The sequence below is a fragment of the Macaca nemestrina genome, chromosome 14, assembly GCF_043159975.1.
Source record: "Macaca nemestrina isolate mMacNem1 chromosome 14, mMacNem.hap1, whole genome shotgun sequence".
In the NCBI taxonomy this organism is placed as follows: domain Eukaryota; kingdom Metazoa; phylum Chordata; class Mammalia; order Primates; family Cercopithecidae; genus Macaca; species Macaca nemestrina.
In genome coordinates, this window is record NC_092138.1 from 91,776,090 (window position 1) to 91,799,522 (window position 23,433).

The 23,433-nt window shown below is 40.2% G+C and overlaps 1 protein-coding gene across 5 annotated transcripts in view; it reads right to left on the reverse strand.

Moving 5' to 3' along the window:
* Positions 1 to 10,642: 10,642 nt before the first annotated feature.
* The window catches only part of LOC105487149 (complement C5), a 121,109-nt gene continuing 108,318 nt past the window's right edge, over positions 10,643 to 23,433 (reverse strand). For 4 of the 5 annotated variants that reach the window (XM_024794570.2, XM_011750470.2, XM_071078262.1 and 1 more), the window contains 8 exons: positions 22,764 to 22,866; positions 21,997 to 22,071; positions 21,775 to 21,880; positions 20,593 to 20,676; positions 19,367 to 19,456; positions 16,375 to 16,458; positions 11,746 to 11,884; positions 10,643 to 11,179 (listed from right to left, as the gene is read on the reverse strand). In XM_024794570.2, coding sequence (XP_024650338.2) covers positions 11,050 to 11,179; positions 11,746 to 11,884; positions 16,375 to 16,458; positions 19,367 to 19,456; positions 20,593 to 20,676; positions 21,775 to 21,880; positions 21,997 to 22,071; positions 22,764 to 22,866 — 811 coding nt within the window. In that variant the 3' untranslated portion in view covers positions 10,643 to 11,049. Of the gene's footprint in view, positions 11,180 to 11,745; positions 11,885 to 16,374; positions 16,459 to 19,366; positions 19,457 to 20,592; positions 20,677 to 21,774; positions 21,881 to 21,996; positions 22,072 to 22,763; positions 22,867 to 23,433 lie in introns of those variants that run through there. The other variant, XR_011612828.1, reaches the window with a different exon arrangement.

Below are 23,433 nucleotides of genomic sequence, written 5' to 3' on the forward strand. Positions count from 1 at the left end.
AGCCACTGAGTCATTCTCTATCATAGAACTTTAAAAAAATTCTCTGCAGAGGCCAGGCACAATGGCTCACACCTGTAATCCCAGCACTTTGGGAGGCCAAGGCGGGCGGATCACTTGAGGTTGAGAGTTTGAGACCAGCTTGGGCAACATGGTGAAACCCAGTGTCTGCTAAAAGTACAAAAATTAGCCAAGCACCGTGGTGCGCACCTGTAGTCCCAGCTACTCAGGTGGCCGAGGCAGGAGAATTGCTTGAACCTGGGAGGTGGGGGCTGCAGTAAGCCGAGATCACACCACTACACTCCAGCATGGGCAACAGAGTGAGACTCTACATCCAAAAAAAAAAAAAAATTTCTCTGCAGAGAATTTAGTAAATATATTATTTTCCCTCTTTAAGTAGGTATTTATTGTCTTTTTCCTCAATTATAACACAATCTCCAGGAGAGCAGAGACTTTGTTTATCTTGATTACACCATCTAGAACTGTGCTTGGCATGCAGGAGGCACTCAACAAATATTTATTAAATGAATAATTAATCTTCCACAGAAGATCTTTGTGTACCAACTATTTTTTTTCCTTTTGGGAATTTATATAAATCATTCAGCAGGAGAAGGATTACTGGATCAAGAAATATAAACATATTTTGGCTCTTGAAATGCATTGTCGAATTGCTTTGCAGAGAGGTAAGATCAGTTTTCATTTGCTGGGCAACCTTTCAAATCCCAAGTACCAAGACAGTGATTTCTAGTATGTGGGGGAGGGGGGAAGGGAAGGGAGAAGAGAAGGAGGGAAGTGAGGGAGGGCAGGCATAGGCCGAATCAGAGCTGCTATCCCTGGTGGGTTAATGGAACTAGCAGCAGCAGCAGCGGTAATCAACCAAGCAGGCCCACCCTCCACAGTGTCTGAAAGGCCCACGCAGGGCAGGAAACATCTGTTATATGAACTTGGGTCTGGCCACAGGAGCCAGAGTGAGCAGAAAAGCTGACAGGTGCACCTGCTGTTCGGCTTGCTGTTGAAATCCTGAAGGCTGGGTCGGAGGCCAATGAGCAAGTAGGAGAGAGGGCACAAAGTGAGGCTTGGGTCTGGTACTGAAGGCTCCTTTGCAGAGGCTGTTTCTGAGTTGCAGCTACTCTGCTTAGGACATGGGATCTGGAAAATTAAGTTACACAAGGACCTCTGTCCATAAACCTCCAGGAACACAGAGGCCTCTTCACGTAGTTCTGCCACTGCCAGGCCCATTCAGCAGCACGCTGGCCCTGGATTCCTTTGCTTCCTGCGCGGCCACTAGAGCAATGGCATAATTTTTAAAAAGTGAAATAACATGAATAACATTTGCTAGGAACATTACAAAAAAGGTGTAGTAAAAAAAAAAGAATCCCTAAGAACAAATACATAGAAGCTGAGAATAAATACATCAGACTAAGGTACTAGTTGAGTAACCCTTATCCAAAATGCTTGGGACCAGAAATGCTTCAGACTTCTGATTTTTTTCAGATTTTGGAATATTTGCATATATATAATAAGATATCTTGGGGATACACATCCCCTGAAGGTAATTTTATACAATATTTTAAGCAATGTTTTACATGAAACAAAGTTTGTGTTCAAGTACTTATGTGTGGAATTTTCCATTTGTGGTGTCATGTTGGTACGCAAAAAGTTTCAAATTTTGAAGCATTTCAGATTTTGGATTTTCAGATTTGGGATGCTCAACCTGCAACTATAAAATGATAGTAATTAGAAGAAAAAAAGAAAAATTATTAAAACCTTACAAAAGTAAACAGGATGACCCATCCCAGATCCATAGAATAAGAACCTGCACTTTCACAAGCTCTTAAACACTTCTGATCTTTAACATGCCTATAATTTTCCTGGATATCCTTTTTTTTTTTTTTTTTTTTTTTTTAGATAAGAGTCTTACTCTGTCACCCAGGCTGGAGTGCAGAGGCACAATCTCGGCTCACTGCAAGCTCCACCTCCCAGGTTTGCGCCGCCGTTCTCCTAGCTCAGCCTCTCAGGTAGCGGGCACTATAGGCGCCCACCACCACGCCCAGCTTTTTTTTGTATTTTTAGTAGAGACGGGGTTTCACCGTGTTAGCCAGGATGGTCTCGATCTCCTGACCTCGTGATCCACCCGCCTCGGCCTCCCAAAGTGCTGGGATTACAGGTGTGAGCCACCGCGCCCGGCCTGGGTATCTTATTTTCTGTTTCAGTAGGTCTGGGGTAGGGTCTGGGAATTTGCATTTCTAACAAACTCCCGGTGGCCAGAGATCAAACTTTGCATAGCATTGCTCTAAGGCTGACAGTCCTGAGGACCAAAAGAGGAAGGAAAATGGGAAAATGTGAGGCACTGGAGGAGGCTGTTTTTGAAGATAGTGGCCTTTTCCCAGTTTTTAAAAAAGCACACCAGGCAGTCTCTGTCTATGGTATCTTAGCACAAAGATGCTTTTGGTTTTTAATGCTATGTTTATATTTGCGCAAGATTCTACATTTTAAAAGTTCTCTCACTTGTTTGATCTTATTTCATCCTTGCAACAAATCTGTAAATTGGGTTGGAGGAAATTCTTTCATTATTTTTAAAAGATAGAACTGAGGCCCAGAGAGTTAAGACAGTTGGAAATCACACTCCAGCTGGCTGCCACAGACTGTGGCCTCCTGAGTCGGCACTAAGGTGTTTTTCCTAAACATTATCACCCTTTAGGGCTGATAATGTTACCTCCGCTTTCTAGATGGGCAAATTGGGACTTGATGAGGTTCAGGAACTCTCCCAAGGCCACAAGTCAGGGCAGCTCCTCTGTTTCATGGTTCAATGTCTTACTTCTTCACCATATCACTTCCCCATAGTAACTCCTCCTTTCTCTCTCTGTCTCTGACTCACACACACACAACATAGCCAAACCAATGAGCCATTTTAATTTCGACACCCAGCATTTATTTAATGAACAGACCACAATTTGGCCTTTTGCCTTTAGAGGTGAAAGGAGGAGGCAAGAAGAGGATGAATGATGACCAGCCTGGCCCCAAGGCCCCAACAGACTCAGGAAACCTTTCTGCCTTCTCTTCCAACTCTAAGCATATCTCCTTTCCCTTCCTCGTCCTCTGCCTTCAGAGAATTAGACTAGTCCTGGCTCTAATTTCCTGAAGGTTCTCTATTTGGAAAAGATATTATTAAGCCAAACAATCCTTTCCTTAACTCCAATTTCCCTTGTCTCATTCAGTTTCAACCCCCCTCCTACCGACCACCCTCCCAACACCAACACAAACACACACACACACACACACACACACACACACACCCACCCCTCCAGCCTAACAACAACAAAAACAAAACCCTCTGATTGCTCCCATCTCATCTGTGAGACGTGTTAGCCCTGGCCCCCACCGCCAGGGTCTCTGTTCGCCCCTGCAGGCAATGTTCCTATTAGGCCCTGAGGAGACACGAGGCTGCCTATAGGAGGGCAGAGGAGCCTGGCGCTGCGCGTTCTAGCCCCAGCTCTGTTGTGGAATCCTCTTGGTGAGTCCTGGCTCCTCCTTGGGCCTGCTTCCTCATCTGTGAAATGGGGAGGCATTGATGAGATGATCTCTAGGGGATCTTGAAACGTCAATATTTTATAAATCTAAGTAGGATGTTCACAGGGAAAAAATTATTGAATTTATCACCTATAGTGTGCCAGAGATGTATTATTACCCAGCCGCAAGTTACTTTTATTGTGCCAGGCACTGTGCTAATCATTTGATGTGCATGATCTGTATTATCTCATTTGAGCCTTGCAGAAACCCTCTGACTTGGGTATTATGGGTACTTCTGTTTTTCAGATGTGAAAACTTCACCTTTTTATTAAAGCAGTCAAGTAGATGTTTTCTTGACTATTAAAAGTCTCTCAGAGCTGAAGGGACATTAAGCCCCCTACCTTGAATTGCCCAGAAACATCCCTGGAAGGTGGCAGCTAGACTCTGCTCAGATGGCCCCAGCAATAAGGAACTTGGAGCTGACTCTACTTTTGAATGGCTCTGGCTATAAGAAAATGCTTCTTCACAGGGAGCCAAAACCAATGTCTCTGTAACTCCTGCTCATCTCAGTGGTGGGAAGAATGCGGTGTTCAGAGGCCTCATTTGGGCTTGTGTCCTGGCCCTTCCATTTATCAGCACCATAATCCTAGGCAAGCTGCTCCTCTGGACCTCCATGTTCACAGGTGAAAATGAAGGAATTGGATGAGATGAGCTCTAGGTCCTTATGATGTGGGCATTTTAGATTTGTATAATTCATGACTGTGCATGTAACATACACATATCTGACTATAATGATGGAAACAGAGGAGGAGTGGACTTTGCGTGGCGGGGACCTCTGTCAGGTATAGAGCTGTGAGCATGGCCTGTGTACGTGCATGTTTCTGGCACAGGGGTTTGTGAAAGAGAAGAGTGGCCCTGGACAACTGGTGTGAGGGCTTGGTGTCCCTGGGAGCCAGTCTGGTGCTTAGAGCCAGGCTGGGGTGTTCTCTGTGTCTGATGTCATAGAACATCAACATCAGACAAAATGGATCAATACTGAAAACGACTACTCTATAATCATGATTGAGCAGGATATAAAAACAAGAACATTGTCCAAACCACAAAAATGACCACACACACCCCTTTCCTGGCTAAAGTGAGTAAGTGCTGCTTCTTTTCCTCCCAGCTAGAAAATAAATAAGATACTGGGTCATAGAATTGCCCTTGCTTCCTGAAAGCATCCAATCCAGAGTAAACTTCCACTTCTTTGAGGCTTCTCTCAAATACTCTATCACAAGTACAAATCCTATACTAAGGCTTTTCTAATGCGCTCTCACCGAGAAGCCTTATGTTCCCCATGATGTGTGTTCTCCCTTGTTGCAAAGACTCAATAAACAGAACCTTGCTCAGTTCCAGGTATTCCTGGTTGTCTTGATTGGAGAGAATTGATAAGTCTACAGGTTTCATTAGATTCTGAAAAGGATGGGAATGTGGCTGGAGAAAATTCCACAACCCATGCTGATCAGTCCCACTTTAAATTCATGACTAGGAACTTCAAGTGAACCCTTAATATGAAGAAGCAAATTACAAGTCCTTAGTTGGTTCAGCCTCCCTCTCTTTTAGATAACTATCTCACCCTTCTTTCCTCCCGTCATGCCTCCAATTGCTCCTCCCTATCCCCCATCTCAGGTGATGATCTTGCGTCTTACTTCTCTGAGAAAGGGATTTCTACAGACTCTCACCACATCTAACCCTTGCCAGCGTCTGCTGCATGTGCTCAGCTTCTCTGCCTACAACCATGGGTCATGGATCAGGGATTAGTATGCTGCTGCTGCCCAAGGGCTAAATCCAGCCTGCCTAGTCCATGCTCATTCTTTTCTGCATTATCTATGGTTGCATTTGTGCTACAATGAGAAAGTTGAGAAGTTGCAATAGAGACTGTATGGCCCACAATGCCTAAAATATTTACAGATATTTTAATGCATGGCTCTTTACAGAAGTTTGCTGACTCCTGGCATAGGCGAGCTAGTTATGTACTTATTTAAAGCCAGGTCCTCCACTTGTGCTCCAGATCGCATCCACTCTTACATCTTCAAGGATATTACTATAGTAATTCTCCTTTGTCTCTCCTGCATCGTCAATTATTTACTCTTTACCGAGTCATTCCCTTTAGAACACAATGTGTTATTTCTTCCATCTTAAACTTTCCTTCACTCTACTTCCCTCAATCCATTTCTTTGCTCCTTGAATGAGCTGTCCATACTCCCTGTCTCCAAATCCTCTCCTCCTATTTACTCTTAAACTCACTCTATTCAGGCTATTCTTCCTACTGCTTCACCCAACCTGCCCTGTGAAAATCACCAATGCTAAACCCAATAGCCAAGTCTTTATCTTACTACTCTCTGTAGCATTTGATACAGTTCAACACTCTTCCTCCCAGAACCTCTTTCTTTTGTTTGGCTTGTAGGGGACCTCATCTCTTGTTTTTTCTCTTAATTCAATGGATCCTCTATCTCTTTTCTCTAATAATTTCATGTTGGAATGCTCAAAAGGTCTATCCTTGGTCTTCTTTTTTTCCCCTCCTCTGTCTGTATTCACATCCTTAGTGATCTTAACTAGTCTAATGATTTTAGTATGCTGATGACTCTCATATTTATATTTTTCAGCCCAGAGCTCTCTCCTGAACTCCAGAACTATATGACCCATTGCCTTCCAGACTCCTTCACTTGGATGTTTAATAGATTTCTTCTAAGACTCAACATATCCAAAACTGAACAGATTCCTAACTCCTCACAACCTGCTCCATCTACAGCCTTCCTAATCTTAGGCAACTCCATCTTTCCAGTTGTTCAGGCCAAAAATTTTAGCATCATCCTTGACATTTCTCTTTCTCTCACACTTTTTTCCACTCTACCAGGGAATTCAGTCAAACCTACAATATTAGCCCCTTCAATTAAGCCTACTATATTAGTCCCTTTTGTATTGCTATTAAGGAATACCTGAGGCTGCATAATTTATAAAGAAAGAGGTTTATTTGGTGCATGGTTCTGCAGGCTGTACAAGAAGCATGGTGTCAGCATCTGCTTTAGGTGAGGCCTCAGGAAGCTTACAATCATGGTGGAAGGGAAAAAAGAGCCTAAGTAGAACCTGGTGAGAGAGGAAGCAACCAGCAAGAAGGAGGTGCCAGGCTCATTATAACAATCAGATCTCATGGTAACTAACAGAGTGAGAACTCTCATTACCATGGGAGGGCACCAAGCCATTCACGAGGGATCCACTCCCATGGCCCAAACATCTTCTACCCCACCTCACTTCTGACAATGGGGATCACATTTCAACATGAGATTTTGGGGGACAAATATCCAAACTATATCATTTACTTTTAAAATATATCCAGAATTCAACCACTTTTCAATACCTCCACTGCTACCACTCTGGTCTAAGGCACCATCATCCCTCACCTAGTTTATTACATTAGCCTCCTATCCGTTGTCTTTATCCTTGCCTTACTTTCAACACAGCAGTTACAGTAGTCCTTTAAAAGGCAAGACAGACCATGTCACTCTTCTGTTCAAAGCCTTGCAATGGCTCCTGTTTCCTTCCAAGTAAAGCCAAAGCCTCTTCCATTGACTTCATAATCTATACCTGCCACTCCCGCTTCCTTGCTTTCCCTGTGACACACCAGCATGCTCCTGCCTTAGGCTGGACACCATGTACCAAGAGTGCCAGGAACACTCTCCCCCTGGCTAGTTATGTGGCTCACTCTTTCACATCCTTCAAGTCTTTGCTCAAATTTCACCTTCTCATTGAAGCCCACCCTGACCTGGCCACCCTATTTAGAACTGCAACCCCTCCCCTGACCATTACCAGTCTCCCTTAGTCTGCTTTACTTTTATTTTTTTCCCATTGCTCTTATCACTTTCTGAGATCCAAGATTAATTCCTTAATTATTCTCTTTATTTTTTATTACATATCTCTCCCAGTTGGAATCTATGTTCCACAACGGCAGGAATCTTGGCACCAAGCACCTAGAATTGGGCCTAGCCTACAGTTACCAATCAATACATGTTTGTTGGATGTTGCTGAATACATTAGTATCACAGGGTCTGGAAAGAAAGATGGAATATGACTTTGGTCCAGAATCTCTCACTGAGAAATATGGAGCGAGGCTGCTTGCCTCAACCTTGGCTCATAGTCACCTCCACGTATTTTCTTAAGACAGAGTATTTAAACTTCAATCATTTGCAAGCCAACTGCATGATTTTTGCCCTAAGAATAATCTTACCTTTATTTACTCAATACTTTTTCTTAAATAGACTTACTTCTTGGGAAATAAATTTATTTTGGAAGAAAATGTTATATCATGGCTTTGATGTGCTAGTTTTTAAAAATACATGTTAAAATAAACATATAGCTACTAAAATGAACAATGTGCATCGCATCACCTAAGAACATCTTGCTTACCCCTGGGGAAACCTGCCTTAAGCATTCCCCCTTAACCAGAAAGGCCCTCCTACACCTCCCACCGACCCAAATCCCACTGTCCTTCTCCAGGAAGCCTTGGCAGTTCTTCCAGCTTACTTCTCTGAGCTCTCTCCATACTCACAGACGAAATATGTAAGCCCAGGCTGGGCGCAGTGGCTCACGCCTGTAATCCCAGCACTTTGGGAGGCCAAGGGAGGTAGATCACCTGAGGTCAGGCGTTTGAGACCAGCCTGACCAACATGGAAACCCCATCTGTACTAAATACAAAAAATTAGCTGGGTGTGGTGGCACATGTCTGTAATCCCAGCTACTCAGAAGGCTGAGGCAGGAGAATCGCTTGAACCCAGGAGGCGGAGATTTCAGTGAGCCGAGACTGTGCCATTGCACTCTGGCCTGGGCAACAAGAGCAAAACTCTGTCTAAAAGAAAGAAAGAAGGAAAGAAAGAGAGAAAGAAAGAAAGAGAGAGAGAGAGGGAGGGAGGGAGGGAGGGAGGAAGGAAGGAAGGAAGGAAGGAAGGAAGGAAGGAAGGAAGGAAGGCAGGCAGGCAGGCAGGCAGGCAGGCAGGCAGGCAGGCAGGCAGGCAGACATAAAAGCCCAGTATTTAGATGCTTATATGCCATTTGGTTTTTTCTGTTTCACATCATAAGATTATAGAACATCTTCTTAGCTATATATAAAAGAGACATTAGAGTGTCCAATTCCCTTATTTTATAGGCTGGGGACAAAGAGATTAAGAGGCTTGTCCCAAATCACTGCCAATTAGGGCCAAAGCCAAGACTAGAACTTGGGTCTTCTGATTCTCTACACTGTGGGGGAATCCACCAACACTTATCGAGTCCCTATGATGTGCCTGACATTGTGCCAACTACAGGAGATACTGGCGAATAGAACAGACTCAGACCTTACTTATGTGGAGCTTTTGGTGTGGTCACGCTAAACAAATAATTCCATCTGATTAAGTAAATCATTGCAACAGCGCAAGTGCCTTGGAGGAGAAGTGCAGTTTTGGATAATGGGCCCAGCCTGGTTTGGAGGGTCACAAAAGCCTCACTGAGAAAGTATGTTCAAATGCATAGGAGTTAGCTGAAGAGGAGCTGGCGGATATTTTAAATGGTGCCAGGCTAATTCACAAAAGCTGCTTTGATATTTGACAGCTGCATTGTGGGTTAATTAGGCCACTGTGGCCCGCCCTATTTGCCAAAGTGCTCAGGGAAAAGGCAGGCAGACTCCTGTGCCTCCGAAGCAGCACCAGTGGTTCCCTCCTCCAGGCAAGGAGGTGACAGGAGACACCAAGAGGCCTGCTCTGGAGAAGGTCTCCTCTCCCCTCACTGACAGGGAGTGTGGCCATCTTGAACATGACACATTGGTTGTTTTTGCCAAGGGAGTGCCTACAATGTGAGCTTTGACATTAGAGAAAAATAAGTCCTTAGTCCCTGGAAGTGGAAAATCTTAGTGTCATTTACAAAGGCACACTACAAGGCCTTGTGTAGTTTCACCTAACTAGTACAAAGCAGACTCTTCAAAAGGAGCTGCATTCCAGTCTCTGTTAATTACCATTACATCCGGAGGTCATCTTCATGTTTCCTGTGATAGTTCAGTGGTCCTGATTAACCTGTGTCTAAGAAACTTCTATTATATCTCACCTTACTGTTAGAAAATTCACCCCAACAAGCAATATGTAGTGACGTGGAACAGAGATGTATTTAGACTGAGATAGTCTTGGGGTGTGATTTCCAATTCTTTTCCTTACTAGGATGGGAAAACTGCTTTACTTTTCTGAACCTCAATTTTCTTTTTTTTTTCCTTTTTTCTTTTTTGAGATGGAGTCTCGCTCTGTCACCCAGGCTGGAGTGCAGTAGCACGATCTTGGCTCACTGCAATGTCCACCTCTTGGGTTCAAGTGATCCTTCTGCCTCAACCTACTGAGTACCTGGGATTACAGGCTTGCTAAATTAACCTGGCTAATTTTTATATTTTTAGTAGAATTTTATATTTTTAGTTTCACTATGTTGGCCAGGCTGGTCTCGAACTCCTGACCTCCAAGTGATCTGCCCGCCTCAGCCTCCCAAAGTGCTGGGATTACAGGCTTGAGCCACCACACCAAGACTGAATCTCAATTTTCTTATCTGTAAGATGGGGATGATAATGATAATAACAATAATTTCTGAATCTTGTGAGAGTCTTGAGACATTAAATGGGAATATATGTGAGAGCTTTTTAATATGATCTGAAGTGCTGCAAAATGTCACTTAAAAATTAACTTTTTGTTATGAATCCTCTTTTATAAAGCTCAAACTGAGGCTCAAAGAGAGACGTGGTTAGGGCTGGAAAAAGGTCTTCTGATTGGCCACTCAGTTTCTTTTCACCAGGTTGCTGCACTGGGCCTGTCTTTTAGTAAAGCAATTGTTGGCGAGAACAAGTTCCTGGGGGAAATGAACATGTGCTGAGAGGGAGGGAAAGAGTGTAGAGGCTCTCCCTTCAAGGGTATGAAGAGGGCAATGGAAGGGGAGGGGGCAGAGACAAACTTGCCTACCTTCTCAGTGTGCTGAGGGCTCTGAGGCTAAGCCTGCTCCAGGTTAAGGTTCCCTACTGCTGACTTTCTCTGTCTCTCTCAATTTGCCTGTGTGGTTGAAGCTGATCTAGCATAAAATAACAGGCTTTTTAGCACAGTTTGAAAGCAAACTCAGGCTTTAATGATCAGTTTCCTGTCCCCTGGTATTTTCTTTCAAGCAAAGGCCATGTTTTTGTAATACTCCATTTCAATGGACTGTTCTTTCGGCTCCAGCAAACATTCCTAAGTGGTAGGTTTGAGGAGGTGTTCTAATTTACTGTTTCCGGTGTCCAATAACCTTGGAGGAGTATCTGTCTTCATGCCCTCCAAGGCCATGTTATTTCAGAAAGTTACAGCGTTTAAAATCATTCTCTAATAAAAGCAAGTGCCACTAATTCTAAGTAAAGTGAGCTTTACAAATAAGACCAGCTGTGAATGTTTAAAGAAAAAAAAACGAGAAAAAAAAACAAACTTCAACAACAGGAGTCCATAAGTGCAAACTGTATGCAGCTGAACTTCAGGAATTTTAGCATCCATTTAAAAAGATGTCTTCAGCAAATTCATCTAAATTAGCTAAAAATGCTTGACACGATGAACATGTTGTGTCTCTAGGCCAGTATTCAATCCAGGTCAAGGAATCTAAAGGGTAGATGTACCTACCAAGAAACAAAGCGTTTGTGAGGTGGCCAGTACAGAAAAGCCGGATTTGATTTCTTTTATAAGAGCCTAGCTGTGGTCAGGTCCCTAGGGATCAGGTTGTCCACCAAACTCTTCTGTACCGGCCTCTCCTGGAGGGGTTCACAAACCCTTAAGGAAACATGAAGCTGCCTGGGGCTCCCATATTAAAGGCAGAAATGGCATCTATTTCAATGACTAGCTTCTAAAAGCAGAGAATACAATGCTTATTTACACATTTTCCTCTTTACAAACCACAGTCTGAGAACCTATCAAGGGAGCTGGTGTGGTGGTTAGGGGAGGTCCGGTGAGTACTTTCAGATTCATCATCAGGTCCAGATACTCAGATGGTTAATCAGGCAGCTAAGCCCTCAGCTGCCACGATGGTTTTAAATCATTCTCTGTTTGACACTCATATTATTTCACTGATGTTCAAAATGGCTTGTTGGTTAAGAGCAGGGCCATAAGAAACACGTAGTGTATTTAAGAATAAATCATACTCAGTTTTGGAGGGAAGATCAGTGACTGAAAAATATTGGTGACTTACCTGAAAGTGAAATTGTATTTTATCTGGAGAGCTTCTTTCCCCATAATTAAGTACTGTCTTCCTTTCACCAGCTCAGCGTTAGTGCAGGTTACCTTTTTAATGAAGGTGATTTCAGAGTCTTTCTCAGCAACAGCTTCCCCTGAGAGACATGCAAGTCAAGTAAGGTTAAAACATTCATATTTTAATGTCACAATGATAAACTCTCAAGCTTTCTGGTTCCTCGTCGCTACTGAGAGGTTCTTGGCTAGTGGAGAGCAGTGATATCCATGTGGTTAAAGCTTCAGTCTCTGGAGCCAGACTGTCTGGGTTAAACTCTAAGCATGCCGCTTCCTGGCTATGTGACTCCGGGAAAATGGTTTATGTTATCTGTATAAGGCCTTAGACCCTCATCTGAAGACTGGGCATGATAATAAAACCTACCTTGTAGAACCATTGTGAAATTAAATGGGTTAATATATAAAAAGTGCCTGGAACATAGTAGCAGCTATGTAAGTACTTATTATTACTCTTATAGAACCAGAATTAAAAGAAGGCTCTCTATAGTTGAACAATATTAATCTCCACATTATATAGTAAAATATAAAATTATTTGGTAGTTGGCAACTGTCAACTTTGTAGAAAAGTACAAAATGTGAAAGACTTGGAAAATTTCAAAGATAATAATTTTGGGATTCCCAAAGAACTCACAAGTAGCCCATTCCCCTATCTGGAATGCATTCCTCCCCATGTTGGCCTATTGAATTTCATTTATCTTAAAAGTCTCCTTCAATTCTCACAGTATCCAGTAAAATATTCCTGGATGCTCTTTGTTTTAAATATATGTCTGTCTCCTCCTTACCTCTTTTACACTTGAATTTCTATTGCAATGTTTTGTCCCACATCTGTCCTTCTAGCTAGACTAGAAACTTCTTAAGGCATGGACTGTGTCTGATTTATCGCTATATATCCAGAGCTGATATTTAACTATTAAGCTCTGGCAGAGTCATCTTAATTGTTAAGTCCTGAAAAACTTCTGAACCAATTGGCAAATAGTGTATAATAGAAATTGTGTAAATGGTAACCTTTCATTAGTAATATAAATTTTGGTGTACACTCATTAGTTCAAGCTGATTTCTTAGGCTGCCCTGATGATGTAGATTCCTATTATGTCAATATCTGAGCAGCATTACCAGTACTATCTGCCATTTCAGCGCCTGTCATAGTAAGCAGTGTGGCTGTATGGGGCCTTATTTTTTAAACTTCTCATCATGGAAAATTTAAAGTATATTCAGAAGAGAGAACAGGCATCTACCCTGGGCTTCAACAATAACTTTTATTCTTCTGTATCCTCACCTATTATAAGCACTCTGTCCTTTGGAGAAATACCAATTTATCATTATCCTCAAACTACAGTTTGCCCTTGATTCTAAATGGTTTATTGTCACTGTGCCGCAATTCTTCTGTAAGTAGTGTGTGGTATTTTTATATTTATAAAAATTCAAAATTTATAAGTGTTAAAAATGAACCCAGAATGAGGAGATGAAGTATGCAAATGTTTCTTAACATTTCCTTTTAAATATCATAAAATGCATCTTTGGATTTACAGGAGAACAAAGAAGAAATGATACTAATAAAAAAAAACTGTAGCTTGGGAATCATCTGATATTATGAAAAATTCAGAACAGTCTAAAATGTCTTTTGGTACTATGCAAGAATCAGTATCAAATAAAACAAATAATTTGTATTTCTGGAATGAAAAGCACTTTGTTATTTCAGTAAAAAGAGAATGGCTTATTATTGCTTGTAATATGAATATTGGATGAAAATGGTGCTCAAAAGTTGGATTGTAGAAAGATCAAAGTTCTAAACACTTATTTCATTAGAATGGCAACTAGCCTGCAAATTAAAAAATTACAACCATCAATGAAGAAAAAATAAAATAACATCACAAATAAGTTTCATACAATGAAACTTTCAAAATAGCAAAAATTTAAAAAATTATCAAAGTGTTGATAAAGCAAATACAAAATTGAAAAATATTACTAGGATTTTAAAATTCTAGGGTATGGTTAGTAATAATCAAGCTGGGAGGCTGAGGAGAGAGGATCCCTTGAGCCTAGGAGTTTCAGACCAGCCTGAACAACATAGTGGGACCACGTCTCAGAAGAAAAGAAATCAAGCATTTTGGGACTTAAAATATTTGATAGAATTTCAAAAGAGAAAAATATTTAGTATAAACATATTATTGCAATTTAGCTTTATAGTCCTACTTATTGCAAAATTTATATCAATTGAAATGAGGCCAGGTGTGATGGCTCACACATGTAATCCCGGCATTTCAGGAGTCTGAGGCGAGTGGATTACTTGAGCCCAGGAGTTCAAGACCAGCCTGGCCAACATGTAAGACCCTATCTCCACAAAAATACAAAAATAAGTCAGGTGTGGTGGTGCATGTCTGTAATGCCAGCTACTCAGGAAGCTGAGGCAGGAGAATCACTTGAACCTGGGAAGCAGAGGTTGCAGTGAGCCAAGATCGTGCCACTGCACTCCAGCCTGGGTGACAGAGTGAAACTTCATCTCAAAAAAAAAAAAAAAAAAGTAATCCCATTCACAATAGCCACACACACACACAAATGCCTAGGAATACAGCTAACTAGGGAGGTGAATGATCTCTACAATGAGAATTACAAAACACTGCTCAAAGAAATCAGAGATGACACAAAGAAATCAGAGATGACACAAACAAATGGAAAAACATTCCATGGTCATGGATAGGAAGAATTAATACTGTTAAAATGGCCATACTGCCCAAAGCAATTTACAGATTTAATGCTATTCCTATCAAAATACCAATGTCATTTTTCTATTTTTCATAAAATTGGAAAAAAACATTTTAATATTCATATGGAACAAAGAAAGAACTTGAATAGCCAAATGAATTCTAAGCAAAAGAACAAAGCTGGAGGCCTCCTACTACCTGACTTCTAACTATATTACAAGGCTACAGTAACCAAAGCAGCATGTTACTGATACCAAAAAAGACACGTAGGCCAATGGAACAGGTTAGAGAACCCAGAAATAAAGCCACACACCTACAACCATCTGATCTTCAACAAAATCAATAAAAACAAGCAATGGGGGAAGGAATCCCTAGTCAATAAATGGTGCTGGGATAACTGGCTAGCCACATGCCAAAGAATGAAACTGGACCCCTTCCTTTCATCATATGTAAAAATCAACTCAAGATGGATTAAAGACTTAAATCTAAAACTTAAAACTATAAAAATCCTAGAAAAAAATCCAGGAAATACCATTCTGTAAATAGGCACTGGCAAAGATTTCATGACAAAGACTCCAAATGTAATTGCAACAGAAACAAAAATTGACAAATGGGACCTAATTAAGGAGCTGCTTCTGCACAGCAAAATAAACTATTAACAGAGTAAACAGACAATGTACAGAGTGGGAGAACATTTTTTGCAAACTATGCATCTGATAAATTTTTAATATCCAGAATCTATAAGGAACTTAAATCAACAAGCAAAAAACAACCCTATTAAAACAATGGGCAAAGGACATGAATATATACTTCTCAAAAGAAGCCATACACGTAGCCAACAAGCACATGAAAAAATGCTCAACATCACTAATCACTAGAGAATTGCAAATCGAAACTACAAAATGCCATCTCACACCCAGTCAGAATGGCTATAATTAAAGAGTCAAAAAATAACAGATACTGGCAGGGTTGCAGAGAAAAGAGAATGCTTATATACCACTGGTGGGAATGTAAATTAGTTCAGCCACTGTGGAAAGCAGTTTGGAAATTTCTCAAAGAATTTAAAACAGAATTACCATTTGACCCATCAATTCAATTATTGGGCATATACTCAAAGGAATAGAAATCATCTCTCCATGAAGACACATGCACATATATGTTCATCACAGCACTATTCATAATGGAAAAGACATGAAATCAACCTAAATGTCCATCAGTGGTGGACTGGATAAAGGAAATGTGGGACATAGACACCATGGAATATTATGCAGCCATCAAAAGGATGAAATCATGTTCTTTCCAGCATCATGGATGCAGAGCCAGAGGCCATTAACCTAAGTGAATTAACACAGTAACAGAAAATCAAATATCACATATTTTCACTTATAAGTGGGAACTAAACACTAAGTACACATGGACACAAAGAAGGGAACACTAGACAGCAGAGCCTACTTGAGGGTAGAGGGTGGGAAGAGGGTGAGGACTGAAAAATTATCTATTGGGTACTATGCTTATTACTTGGGTGACAAAATAATCTATATACCAAACCCCTACGACATGCAATTTACCCATGTAGCAAACTTGCACATGTATCCCCTGAACCTAAAATAAAAGTTGGAAAGAAAAAGAAATTGGACAATTACAAAATTAAAAAAACCATTTTGCTGAAGTTTGAGAAAAATGAATTCAGTGAGAAATGTTTATATGAACATCTTTAAGAAATGTTTCTCCCCAAGTAGAATATAAGCTTTAAAAAGGCAGGAGCTCTGTCTTATTTGTGTTGTATCTTCTGCATCTAATACAATGCCTGGCACATAGTCAGTACTAAATAGTTGTTGAATGAAAGAACGAATGAATGAATGAATTCTCACCAGTTTTGTAGATATCCAGAAGGGTTGCCTTGTACTTGACAAAAACATTTTCTGTAGTGATGGATGTGATGATAACTTTATAAGCTGGTAAAAGACAAACAAAAATGAAACAATTCAGTCTTAATACTATTAATGCTATGTCCAGTAGAAGCCAGAATTTGTCAAACATGAGAAATGAAGCATGGCGAACTATTATAGTTCTTATTTCCTCCAAGAAGCCTTCCCCAGTCCCCTCAGTCTGATTCAATCTCTCAATCTATTAGAATCATTAGCCCTGGCCAATGTTATAGAACAGGCTGATTAGAACAAGATACATATTTAATAAAATAACAGAAGCACATACAACAAACAAACAAGATAAACCTTCGTTAGATGTTAAGTTCAGAGGCTGATCCTTTAAGATGAGTGGAGTCATGCCTATGGGCATCTTTTGAAGAGCCCCTTCATTCTCTTCTCCATGGCCACAGAGGAAGCCTTATCTCTCATTCAGGTCAACCATGTGAGCTTTCTTGGTTCCTTGCTTTGCTTCCTCCTATAGTTCCACTGGCTTTAATCTTTGGTTTTGAGGATGATTCTGTTGTCTCACTCACCCTTGCTTGGCAACTACCCAACATGAGCTGCCCACAGTCCTGTTTTCTCTTCATTCAGACATCAATGTTTGATGCACAATGTGCTTGACCTCAGGTCTGGAAAGACCAGCTTGAAGGGACCTGTTCTTTCTATGTGGCCTCAGGAGAGGTTTATTTTATTTTTGCTTTTGATCTTTCCATTTTTTGTTTTGAAATGAGAGACCTAAAAGATTTGTTCATTCTAAATATCCCTCAAGTCTTTAAGTCTATCCCAGTTATAGATTGACAGATCGAGAGATAGATAGGTGAACTCATCATGGCAGAACCAGGGGCTATGTAAATTAGTGGCTTAAAATGCATGAAAAATGTTCTGAATTTCAGATTCATAGTCTTTATAATGGACATGGGCAATGTACTTACTATGTGGGCCTGAGTAGAGAGACAGAACTACTTAATTTTGTTTCTATTCTGTTATTCCAGTAATAGCATGTAGTCCAGAAAAAGCCAGCTAAGTGTTTTCTTGAAACAACACAATAAACCCAAATTGCATTTATTCTCTGTGTTAAAATAGATTTCTGATATTTTAGATTTAAAATAGTTCTAAAATGGAGGGAAGAAATAATTTAGTGGAATTTTTGTTTGTCAAAACACTATAGTATTCTCAAGTCTTCATGTATTTAACAAACTGCATTGGGTCTACACTGAGTCAGGCAGCTTTTTAGCTTTCTTTTTTTTTTTTTTAAATCAAGATAAATTCAAAGGAAAGAAATGTTATTAACCATACAAAACTCATTCTGTTGCCTGAATTACTATTAAGAGAATTCAGTAGACTTCAATGGAAAAAATACTGGAGATCAGGATGCATCTCAATTCTATCACTTGCTTTCTGCATGACCTTGAGCAAATTATTTAATCTCCCTGAGCCTCAGTTTCTTCACTGGCAAATAGTAATAATCCTCTGTTACATTTTTTTTTTTTTTTTTTTTTTTGACAGGGTTTCACTCTGTCACTCAGTCTGGAGTGCAATGGCTCACTGCAATCTCCCCACCTCCCAGGCTCAAGTGATCCTCCTATCTCAGCCTCCCAAGTAGCTAGGACTACAGGCACCAGCCATCAATGCACATCTAATTTTTGTATTTTTTGAAGAGACAGGGTTTTGCCATGTTGCCCAGGCTGGTCTAGAACCCGTGAGCTCAAAGTGATCTGCCCACCTCAGCCTCCCAAAGTGCTGGGACTACAGGCATGAGCCACCGTGCCCAGCCCTCATAAAGTTCTTATGACACCCGTTCCATAAGAATGAGAACCCTTTCCATTGCAATGAGAAACTGTCTATGAAAGCTGTTGCTAAACACAAAGTACCAAATTGGCTGTACTTATTTTTTAAATTTATAAATAACACCCTTCCAATTTCTTTCTTTTATTTTCTTTTTTGTTTTTTTTTGTTTTTTTTTTTGAGACAGAGTCTCGCTGTGTTGCCCAGTTTGGAATGCAGTGGCACGATCTTGGCTCACTGCAACCTCCTTCTCCTGGGTTCAAGCGATTCTCCTGCCTCACCCTCCTGAGTAGCTGGGATTACAGGCATGCACCAATATGCTTGGCTAATTTTTGTGTTTTTAGTAGAGACAGGGTTTTGCCATGTTCGCCCCAGGCTGGTCTTGAACTCCTGACCTCAGGTGATTCACCCACCTCGGCCTCCCAAAGTGCTGGTATTACAGGCATGAGCCACCGCGCCCGGCTCCACCCTTCCAATTTCAAAATGAAAAAATGATTTGAGATAGTGTACGATATGCTCTCTCTCTCCAAAAAATGCCAGCAGTAAACATCAAAAACTGAATAGAAAACAAAGGAGCTAATTTTATCAGGAACTGAGACAAGGCTGCAACTGAACTTGAACACTAATTTAGCTCTGAGCTCTGGACAACTAGAAGGATTGAGATTCGCTTTTTGAAATGGAGAATGTCTCAAACATGGATTGCAATTCTGAATATATTAAAAATTATTTGGTATTTATATTTTTACACTGAAGAGATTTTTTAAAAACCAACTCCCCTAAACCACCTTTGCCTCTGCCTCTGGTCTATCAATTGGAAGAGTACGGAACTGAAATCTTATACCTCTGTGGCTTCTCAAAAGTTCCCTTTGACTATGTTTTAGTGCCCGTAATTGAAAAAGATCTATTAGAGGAAAGTGTCTTGGCTGGGTATACATGTCACTTCTATTATTTATAATGAAAATCACATTTCTTTGCTGGGGAATAAAAAACTTTTCATGTTAGGGCTAAAAATCAATGGCATTTTCCTTCAGGGGATCACATGGAATGTTGTATCCATATAATCACTATGTAAAGTTTTTGATCTTTCTAACTGAACACGTTTTCATAAAATTTCATGCTTAAAGGAGCTATATTGAACTTTTGAACTCACCATATGCAATCTCTGGGTTACATGCTGTTTGTTTTCTAGTCTCTGCAGAGATTGTCAGATCCAATTCTTTCTGCATTTGCCCACAATCAGCTGGATTTTGTGAAAATTGGTAAAACGAAGGTTAATGTAAAGAAGTAGACACTCTTTCTAGGAGTAAACACAGTTTCTCATGAACCCAGAGACAACCCAATAAAACCTTACAAATCTCAGATTTCTAAGACCTGCCCATTTTCTTTTCTTTCATAAAGCGAAACATTACATAAAGCAAAAACAAAACAAACAAAAAACAAAATCTTGAGCATAAGTCACAAGCTTGTTGAACCCATGGCCCGAGGGCTGCACATAGCCCAGGACAGCTTTGAATGTGGCACAACACAAATTCGTAAAGTTTCTTAAAATGTTATGAGATTTTTTGTGATTTTTGTTTTAGCTCATTAGCTATTGTCAGTGTTAGTGTATTTTATGTATGGCCCAAGACAATTCTTCTTCCAGTGTGGCCCACTGAAGCCAAAAGACTGGACACCCCTGGCATAAGACTTATTGTTAGACTGGGTGGCTACTCCACATTCAGGTCCTTAGAAATGTATGTGCTTCCCTTGATGAAAGGGGGAAATTTTTCCAGTTTGAGTATAATCAGAAGTCCTTCAAAGGACCCAGAATGATAATGTGACGGATATATAGCCATAAAATGGCACAATAAGTACCTAGAAAAGGTGTAGCTATTGAGGATTTTGAAAAAACCAAAACTAACTCAGCCCCTCATGGAGCCAGCTGTTGATTACTGGTGAGTTCTGGATCTTTTCCTTGGCCAAGAAGGCTTTCTTCAATTTACGAAAGACTAAATGGAACTGGACAATAAATAGAATTCCATTAACTGGGAAGTAAAATAGAAAAGAAACAGAAGCTAGTGGTTCAGTCCTGTGCCTCTGGTCCTGTATGTTAAAAAGACTAGGTGAAAGTAAAATTTCACATCATGTTGTCCCTATAATATCCAACAACCATCTCGATAGTGTTTCCCTGCCTCTGTACAGCATGAACTATCAGGTTGTTCAGGAACTGTGAAAACGTAGTTTTACAATGCTCAGGAATCATTAGCTTTCAATTAGCTGAGATAGCATTTCTACTTCTGAGAAAGAATAGTTTACCAGTGTCCCCCAGATTAACCTCAGGTTATGAAGGACTGCTTTAAATAAGCATGCAGCCTAAACATGTTAAATAAAGTTTACCTTCTATACACTTGCACGTGGCTCCTTCACAGACTTTCTGAATTTTGATATTGGAAGTGCTATAAAACATGGTACACTGTTTATCTGTGGCAACGAAAGTGTGGTTAACAGAAGTGGTTTGAAGAACAACACAGGTACTAATTGGTGAGTCTCTTACATGGAGCCTCAGAGATTGCTTATTCTAAATCCTTCTTTTTATAGTTAAGGCCCAGGGAGGTGAAATTATAAATTGGCTGTCCTGGGAAGGGCTCCCCTACCCTCAGAAAGAGCTCCCCTTTTTAGCTTAGTTCTGTGCTTAAAACACTCGTTTCTCAGAAATAAAATATTTTATGCTTCTATAAGTAACAGGAAAATAAATTATGTTGCATGAGGATCTTTTGAAAGAGTTGGAATTGTTTAGGGTGGACAAGGGAAGAAAAGCATATAGCTATGTAACTCTATAAATCTATCTCAAGGAGAAGAGGGACTATGTATGTTCTATGTGATTTCAGAATATAAAACTAGAATGAATGGGTGTCAGAGTTTTGGTTCACTTTAAGAATTTTCTAACAAGTAGAACTGCCCAAGGTGGAGTCATCTGTCTTGTGAACCAATAAGCTCTCCAATCACATAACATTCTCAAAAGTGGAGTAGTCAAATGTGGTATCACTCATTCATAAATATTTATTGAGTTCACATTCTATACTTGACACTGCATTAGATACTAGGGACACAAGAATGAAAACACCCTGGAGTTGATGAGAAAGACATACAAATAATTGAATGCAATCTGACAGCTGCTATAACAGAGCTATCTGCAAAGTGTAACAAGAATATAGATGGGCTAGAAGTTGTTCTGGGAAAATTGAGTTGGTTTCTCTCAAAAGGAGAGAGATGATTTATCTGTGAACACCATAGATAAACCTGAGGCAAAGAATATTGAAGTTGGAGGCACTACAATCCATTTATTTTAAAAAATGAAGAAACTGAGGACTGAGGTAAAATGGTCTGCTCAATGTCAAGAAGAAGTTTATGTACAATATTTTGTATACAGTAGTTTGAATGTTCAAATTGGGACTTTTATGAAGAGTGGTCTCTAAGAGAGGCAATACATAAAATTTACAGGACTCTAGTGGATTTCTAAATGTTCTGTAAAGAATACAAAGTATTCTTCTGAAGAAATGTTAGCATGGAGTTGATTACCTGGTCTGTGGTATTCATACACTGTGAAAGTGGCAGGACTAAGAAACCCAACTTCAAAGAGTTCAAAAATCCGGAATCGTACACAAAGGAAATCACTGGAGGGGATCTGTTTAACAAATTCAAGGATTTAAGGAAATTACGGAGAGACGGTATTTATAATCTTTTAGCCTGTATATTTTGAATAGTAATAGTAAAGGAAAAATGGTTGGAGGTGGAGCTTACCGAATTCAGTTGCAGAATAACATGTCCATCTTTTATTTGGTAATCAGTGAATAGCTGATCCACCCCTTCCACAAGCTAAGGGGGAAAAGAGAGAAGCTTGAATTTCATTTCATTATCTTTTTGTTTAAATGCATTCACCTGTTGATGAGATGTCACATCACAGGGATGTGATCTGTTGTTCAAAGAAACTGAAGAGCAGTTCCTCTTCTTGAAAAAGTCTGAACACATTAGCATATAAACTCATATTTTTCAGAGCATGCTAGTGTATGCTTCTGTTTCACTTTGATAAATCAAAACTTAGGTTAATTATGTTTTGAAAGGAATATTCTGGCCAAGCCTGGTGGCTTACGCCTGTGATCCCAGCAGTTTGGGAGGCCAAAGCCAGTGGATAAACCTGACATCAGGAGTTGGAGACCAACCTGGCTGACATGGTGAAACCTCGTCTCTACTAAAACTACAAAAAAAAAAAAAAATTAGCAAGGCGTGGTGGTGCATGCCTGTAATCCCAGCTACTCAGGAGGCTGAGGCAGGAGAATCACTTGAACCCGGGAGGCGGGGTTGTAGTGAGCCAAGATCGCATCTTTGCACTCCAGCCTGGGCAACAAGAGTGAAAATCCATCTCAAAACAAAAACAAAAACAAAAAACAGAGAATATTCTGGGTGATTCTCTACAAGTTGTATATTAAAATGAAAGAAAGTAAAATTGTCTGTAAAATAATTCAGAAAAGAAAACAAAGAATTTACATGATTTAAAAGAAAACACATACAGCTTTTAAGTCTTCTTCATTTGCATTGATTCCAGTAGGCAAGGAGATGTCCATCACTGCATGAGAGGATCCAGAAGATGATTCTTCCCTGCTGGGCTTGTAGCTAAAATAAAAAAGAGGTTAGAAAATGTAATAAACAAGTGAATAAGATTCTTTAAGAAAGGACACTGTTCCTTAGTGGACCTTAATTTTTAAATTTGGGTTTCCATTTATTTACTTTTCTACAATGTATGGGTTAAAATCTCTGACTTTAGAGTTGCAAGAGATCTTTGAGTCATCTATTCTCTTTCCTCACTTGATCAATAATCTCAATGAACCACTCTACTGGAACACAGAAGTCATCCACACCAAGCTAACTAGCTGGGGAAACTCAGAATGAGAGTAAGGCACTGGTTCAAGGTCACACGGCTAATTCATGCAGAGCTGTAGAAGAATCCAGGTCTTTGGATTCTCATGTTAGTTTATTTTCTAATGAAGCATATTCCAAGGGAAAAAATTAGTTGTATGTTGAAAAGAGATTCAATAAACATGTCCAGGAAAAGCTGGAAGAAAATACAGTAAGGCCAGGCATGGTGGCTCACGCCTGTAATCCCAGCACTTTGGGAGGCCGAGGCAGGCGGATCACTTGAGGTCAGGAGTTCAAGACCAGCCTGGCTAACATGGTGAAACT